Here is a 7,500-nt window from a genome sequence, read left to right as displayed (position 1 = left end):
AAAGCAGTATGCAGTACAGTAAAGCAGTGGGGCCCCTGGTGAGTTCAGTTCTTATGGCTTGAGGGAGGAAACTGCGTCTCAGTCTCTGTTTTCACTGTGACTGCGGAGGTGCTTTCCTGACCACAGCAGCTGTGATGAGTGGATGGATGGATGCATGGATGGATGAGTGGATGGAGGGATGGATGGATGGATGGATGGATGCATGAATGGATGGAGGGATGGATGGATGCATGAATGGATGGAGGGATGGATGGATGGAAGGACAGATGGATGGATTGATGGATGGATGCGTGAATGGATGGAGGGATGGATGGATGGATGGATGGATGGATGGATGGATGGATGGATGGATGGATAGATGGATGGATGGATGGATGGATGAATGGATGGATGGATGGATGAATGGATGGATGCCAGGCGGCTGAGCTGCAGCCATGAAGTGAACACATGTGACGGTTTAACATCAAAGACATGGAGATGGATGGAAACCAGGAGCACAGATGGAGAGAGAGAGAGGGGGGGGGGGGACTTTTAAGATTCCTTTATTTGCAGTAAGTCACAGCAGCAGCAACTTGATGAGGAAGGAACCAAAAAACATAAAAAAACAGATAAGGACGTCTCCCTTTGTAGCCCAGACTTCCTCCTTTGTACAGTTTACCTCCTTGGAGAGAGAGAGAGGATCACAGCCACCACAGGTAGAATCACAGGTTCACAATGAGGGAATCATCCTGGACCCAGCACAGCACCTCCCCAACAGCCATATACTGAACGTGTCCAATTTGCCGGTCAGTTTGTAAAACTCAAACTCCACCCTGAGGCGGCTGAGAGCAGACCAACCGTCATCTGGGCCAGGTCCACTGACCCCTGACCCCGCACAGCGTTCCTTCTGCTTCTCCAAATGGCCAGTCGGCCACCCCCGAAACACTGTTCACCAGGACATGGAAGGATTTGTTTGACAAACAAAGAGTTTAAAGGAGAAGCTCTCCCCCAGACCCCCAAGCCACCGCTCCAGCAGCCAAACAGCCGTGCGTCAAGCCCAGCTTGACGCACCCAGCCCTGTGCAAGCTGGAGGGAGGCTGCAGGAGGAAAGGAGGCCGGAGACCAGCATTGGGTTCCCAAACAAAGGCTCCCCAAACAGCAATATCCTAGGGGCAGTCGTGGTGTCACGGTGGACCTTAAAAACCTGCCATGACTGCAGCACTGACTGGTAAAAAGGAGTCAGCCCTGTCTAGTCCATCCCCAGGACACAACAAACAGCCCCCGCAGCCCAGGACACAACAAACAGCCCCCGCAGCCCAGGACACAACAAACAGGTGCTGCAGCGTCTCCCTCTCAGAGCAGAAGACGCACCCCGCCCCCGTGCTGGGATCCAGGTGTGCCAGATACCTGTTTGTGGCGACCGCCCCATGCACCATCCTCCACTGGAGGTCGCCCACCCGCTCGTCGATGGGGGGCTTGTACAGAAAACGCCAGCAGCCAGCAGGGGATGCTCCGGGGCCAAAGAACTGGGTCCACCCCGACAGCCTAACCCTAACCCTGCCAAAGAGCGTAGGTGTGCCACCTTGACGCCGGAGTAGCAGGCGGCTTTCTTGCCTACTGCCTCAAACCCACCAGCTTGGGAGTGGCAAAGGTCAGGAGGCTGTCCTTACCGCTTTTATCCAAAGCGACTTACAATTATTCAAACACCGACGGACGCAGCCATCAGGAGCAATGAGGGGTTAAGTGTCTTGCTCAAGGACACTACAGCATGCTAGCAGGAAGAGCCTGGGATCGAACCAGCAACTAATAGATTACTAGATGACCAGCTCTACCTCGTGAGCTACCATCCCCACCTGCACCTCCTCCCACTGCACAGCCGGAGAGACGTCAGCGAAGGACACACAACCTCGCCCTCACGTCAGAGCACAGCTGTCGATAAAAGCCCTATAGGCCACTGGCAGTAAAGCACGGAACTTCCTCCACCAACCTGTGCAGCAGTTTGGAGGACCTGATGCCAGTTCAGCGGACGCCTTCAGCAGATAACCCAGCTTGACGCACCCAGCCCTGTGCAAGCTGGAGGGAGGCTGCAGGAGGAAAGGAGGCCGGAGACCAGCATTGGGTTCCCAAACAAAGGCTCCCCAAACAGCAATATCCTAGGGGCAGTCGTGGTGTCACGGTGGACCTTAAAAACCTGCCATGACTACAGCACTGACTGGTAAAAAGGAGTCAGCCCTGTCTAGTCCATCCCCTCGGTCAGCAGCAAAAACAGCTGCTTGTCTTAAGAGAGGTGCCCCACCCGCCTCAGCAGCACCTTCGCTGTGCCCAGCCAACGCAGTCCGGAGAGAGAGAGAGAGAGAAAGAGAGAGGGGGGGAGAGAGAGGGAGAGAGAGCGAGAGAGAGAGAGAGAAAGAGACTTTTTGTTGACTTTTAAGGTTCCTTTATTTTCACTAGGTCATGTCACAGAAACTTGATTATGAAGTAACCAAAGTTAGAGACAAACCACATGAAAACACAGGTCAGTACAAGCACAGACATCTCTCTTCAGAGATAACTAGGTACACAGGGATCAGGTTTGAGACCGCTGTTCACTATAAGGACTGCTAGCTTAGTAGCCCAGACTTCCTCCTTTGTACAGTTCACCTCCTTGGAGAGAGGGAGAGAGAGAGAGATTGAGAGAGAAAGACAGAGGGAGGGAGAGAGACAGAGAGAGAGAGAGAGAGAGACTGGAGAAAATGAAGTGAGAGCATGAAATCAGATGAAAACAAAGTAAAAGTACCAATAATGATGTTCATTATTATTAGTATTGTATTATTAGGCTCCATCAGGGCTGGAACCCTGCAGCTACAGACTCGGTTGAGGTGTCGTTAGAACCGGGATGTCGCAGACATCTTGTGGCTGGCGTTTCATCCAAATCGATCCACATTCAGAGCAGGAATTAGTGAAAAACTGATGATATTTGGGTTCCGTCTCACGCTCCATTCCAGTTGCAGCGTGGAACCGTCAGGTTGTAAAACGGGCGTCGGATGGTGGAGCGAGTTTGTGGAGTAAGACGCTTTGTGACATCATCATCCTATTCATTATAAATGTGCAGGTTGTGGATACAAACACACATTCGCATCATGCGAGCTGTGTAGTTTCCGTTTTATTTTAGTCCCTAAAGTTAAAAAGTGGATGAAATGTGTGTGAGGGACATGGACCTGTTTGAATGGAAGCGTCTTGTTGGGGACTTCCACACGGAGTGATTTCCTTCCACAGAGACACCATGAGGCTGGCCTGTAGATAACAGGAAGTGGACAGGTAACTGACAGGAAGTAGACAGGGACCTGACAGGAAGTAGACAGGGACCTGACAGGAAGTAACAAGACACCTTTTCATTTTTAGGATAAAGTCAAAACACACAACAAGTGCACCCTTGTAACAATAATTCGGTGTCACCAGCACTCAGCATGTCATTACGTCAGCCCATGATGCTTTCAATGGAAACTCTGAAAATTGAACTTGTTTTAGAGGTAATGCTGATCTAAAGAGGAGCAACAGCAGAAACTGATGCTGCGTTCAATGGGAACTCAAAAATTTGTAATTTGTGTCTATATTTTATATTATATTTATATTAAATTTTTCATGACTATTTCTGTACATTTTATGTCATGTTATTTTATTTTTCATGTTATTTTATTTTGTTTTTATGTTGGTTGTCTGTATAGAAACGCACCACAATCCTCACCACGACTACTTGTATATGAAAATGAAACTGATTCACCATCTGATTTCTATCACGGCTGCTGCTCCAGTGAATTTGTCGGGATTTTAAAATCAGAAATTGTCCCAAAACTCGAGTCCACGTTGAGTCAACAGAGCAGAATTTTTTTGGCTCCGAACATGAAGGTTTCCCTGCCGAGCCGTTTGGGATATCCGCTTTGTGCCAAGCGTCTCCCGCCATGCGGTTGTTTGGCAGGAAAGTGTTACCGTGGGAAACGGGATGTACCACCTGCCAAATAGGGATCCAATATGGCCGACGGGAGTTTCACCGAGACAAAGCGTCCTGGTCGGAAATCTGCTGCTTCCCAGGTAGACTCTGGTCGCACGAATGGACACGACTAGAACCTTCCGACTTGGGGTGGAGTATATTTGAGATGGATATCCATTTGGGATGGGTGGATGGATGGATGGATGGAGGGATGGGTGGATGGATGGATGGAAAGAGACATGGGTGGGTGAATGGATGGATGGATGGATAGATGGAAGGAGGCATGGGTGGATGGATGGGTGGACAGAGGGATGGATGGAGGGGGGGTGATGGATGCGTGGATGGATGGATGGATGGGGGGGTGATGGATGGAGGGATGGACAGACAGATGGAGGGACTGGGGGAGGGAAGGAGGTATGGGTGAATGGATGGAGGGATGGATGGAGTGTTGTTGCCTCAGAAGCAGAACAGCAGGTAGCGTAGCGTCTTTTGAGGCTGAGCCGACCCCCGTCACCAGAGACTCCTGCTTCTTCTGTCTCTCTCCCTCCTCCATCCCTCTCTTTCCCTATCTCTCTCTCGCTCTATATAACCCAGGAAAACAGATCGGAGGACCAATCCAGAGACATTTCACACATTCCTTACAGAAAAGCATCAAGATGTGTCGAGCATCTTCGAAAACCAAACACATTTCCGGTTCCTTGCTTGGATGACGCTGGAATCATGAGCACAGCGCCGGGTTGCCAGGTTGGAAGGACCAGAGCCCAGCGCTGCCTAACTGGCAACCCTATCCCCATCCGGCCCCCTGATGTAGCGCGACCTCTGGGAACCAACGAGACTCTTGGTCTGATGTCATTATGATGGACTGACGCTCCCTCTGGTGGTCAGAAGTGACACATCTTTGATGAACCACTGCCACTGTGACCTTTCACCGCGCTGCCAAGGAAGAACCTTTTGGAAGCGGGAGGTCTCTTCCCCCACTGCACATCTGTCGCTTTCTTGTTTTTGATCAATTTTAAGGATATTTTAATGACGTTTTGAACTTTCATACGGAGCGGAAAGAAAACTGAAAAACGCAAAGTTCTATTCCATGGATCTGTTCCGCACTGAACAACTCGACATAAATGAGGCGAATATGTATTTTTTACCATTAGTTTTGTTGTACAATGTTATATTCTATTGTTTATTGTTAAAACATTTCGGTTTATTGTATATTTTCACTCATTTTCAGCTTCATTATAGTATAGTGTATAGTATATTTTTAAACATTTCCATTTTCAATTTTCTATTTTTATTCCTGTATTATTTTTGACGTGAGCTGCTGCGGCACCCTTCAAATGTTGAGATGTTTCTGGACCCGGTTGACGCCGGGTCCCTTTTTTAACGAGATTACGACGGAGCCAGAACAAGTCTCGAGCCGAAGCTCCGTTCTTGGGGCGAGCTGGTGTTTGGGTTCCGTCTCACGCTCCATTCCAGTTGCAGCGTGAAACCGACCTCAAAACAAATGGAACTTTCTATCCTCTGTCATCAAACAGCATTGAAGCGCGGCGGTCACGCGCGGCGGCCATGCGCGCTAAAGGACATTTTCCTACCCATCGTTCTGATGCGAATGAGGCGAGAGCTAAAGCTCCTAAGCAGAGCAGCGGATCGTGACATTAACACAGGAGCAGAGGGAATAATGGAGGGAAGAAGAGAGGAAGAGGCAGCAGGGGATTATGGAGCGCGAGAGAGAGAGAGAGAGAGAGAGTGTGAAAGGAGGGAGGGTGGATAGTCAATAATACCAAATGCAATAACACTGAGAAAGGGCAGCGGGACAAGGCGAGGGATGTGAAAAGACTCAGTGAGAGCGAGAGCGAGAGAGAATCTGCAGAGGGGTTCAGACATCTTGGTGGTTCCTGTCGTTCCTCTGGGATGGGAGGAGTTTCGTTGAGATTTTCTGATCCCGTACCAAAAAGCTTCTCCCAGCATAAGGTACAAACATCGTAGATGTAACTCTGGAACCACTTCCTGTTGGAGTTCCACCTGCTGCCAGAATTCTGTTTCTCCATATGATTCACAAAGCGACGGATGTTCCAATGTTCTCATGTTCTAAAGTTCTAACGTCCTGCTGTGCTAATGGACCATCAGGAGCCACCGATTCTGGCTCGACTTGGGCTCAGCTTGACGTTGCCAGTTTCCCAGCATGCAAAGCGTGACTGATCTGTTTTCAAATGCACAATGACCGGGAGGCTCGAGCCAATCTGACACCAAGGGCTCGATGGTCTTCACAGGAGTCCCATCCGACCAACACCATCACTATGGTGACAACACCCTCCACACTGGGCCAAGACTGTCACTGCTTCAACACAGTCCACACTGGGGCGACACCAACACCACGCCAACAACACCACCCACAATGGGCCAACGCCATCGCAACAGCAACAAAACCATCACAAGAGTAAAAACAAAATCAACATTGGGCCAACAATATCACATCAACACCATCAACATGGCGACATGACCGTCACAACAGTTACACAACACCATCCACACTGAGCCAACGCCATAAACTAGAACACCATCCACACTGGGTCAACATCGTCACCACAGCAACAACACCATCAGCACCAACCACATCAGCCGCAGCACAGCAAGGGAAAGTTTGCAAAACAGAGGATCTAGTCTAACTTCAGCAAGTGTAAATGTAAAGTGTTGTGGTTTCTCTCTTTCTCTAAACTATCTTTGCATCATTTCTGTTGGTGTTCCATGAAGGGCAACGACTTGACACAGACGTCGGGTTTGGAAACATCGAGTTGTGTTGGAAAACCAAAGCAAAAGGCCAGAAGCAGCATGTGGATCTAAACGCTGTTTATCAAATACAAAGCACACGTGAAGCCTTCGAAAAGTGGGCCTGGCTTACCGTACAGGATGGTCACCATGGAGACGGGCATGACCAGGATGCCCAGCAGCATGTCGGCCGCCGCCAGCGACATCAGGAAGTAGTTGGTGGCGTTCTGCAGCTTCTTCTCCAGGGACACGGCGAGGATTACCAGGATGTTCCCCGTCACCGTCACGCCGATCACCGCCAGGATGAGCAGCGCCGCCCAGTTCTTCTCCACCGCCGAGGAGCAGGGCAGCTCTCCGGCGCCGCCACGAGTCCAGTTCCGGAACCGGCCCTCATTATCGTGACACCCCGGGTCGGTGAGGTTGTGGGGCCCGTTTGAGACGGCCGGCGGCCAGGGGGCGGAGCCGGAGGGCGGCGTGCCGGCGGCCCAGATGACGGCGGACACCAGGTCTGAGAGGTTGCCGCCGTGTGGGTTCATGGTGCCGGCGCTGGGAGGTCACACTCGGCCTCTGGACTCTTACGATGACACCGAGAGACACAGGAGATGGGAAGGAAAGGTTGCTGCTTTGACTGACAAGCTGTTTTGACCAGAAGGGTGAGGAGCATCATGGTACCACAAAGAACTTTTTGGTCCCTGTTGGAGGAGCTCTGGTTCACACGCAGAGAGGAGCTTCACCGTCAGCCGGTCCTCAGGAGACCTCGGGCCATTCTGGTGCCGAAAACGTTGGCTTTT

General features: G+C 50.6%; 1 protein-coding gene across 1 annotated transcript in view; it reads right to left on the bottom strand.

The window, feature by feature from the left end:
- htr2aa (5-hydroxytryptamine (serotonin) receptor 2A-a) overlaps positions 1 to 7,245 on the bottom strand; it is a gene marked incomplete at both ends in the record, with an annotated part of 47,040 nt that extends 39,795 nt beyond the window's left edge. The window contains one exon of the mRNA XM_080018968.1: positions 6,843 to 7,245. Coding sequence (XP_079875094.1) covers positions 6,843 to 7,245 — 403 coding nt within the window. The remainder of the gene's footprint in view (positions 1 to 6,842) is intronic.
- Between the last annotated feature and the right edge of the window lie 255 nt (positions 7,246 to 7,500).

Source organism: Zeus faber (assembly GCF_960531495.2).
Source record: "Zeus faber genome assembly, chromosome: 18".
Lineage (NCBI taxonomy): Eukaryota > Metazoa > Chordata > Actinopteri > Zeiformes > Zeidae > Zeus > Zeus faber.
Note: the sequence above shows the minus strand (reverse complement) of the source record. Positions and strands in the feature narration are given on the sequence as shown.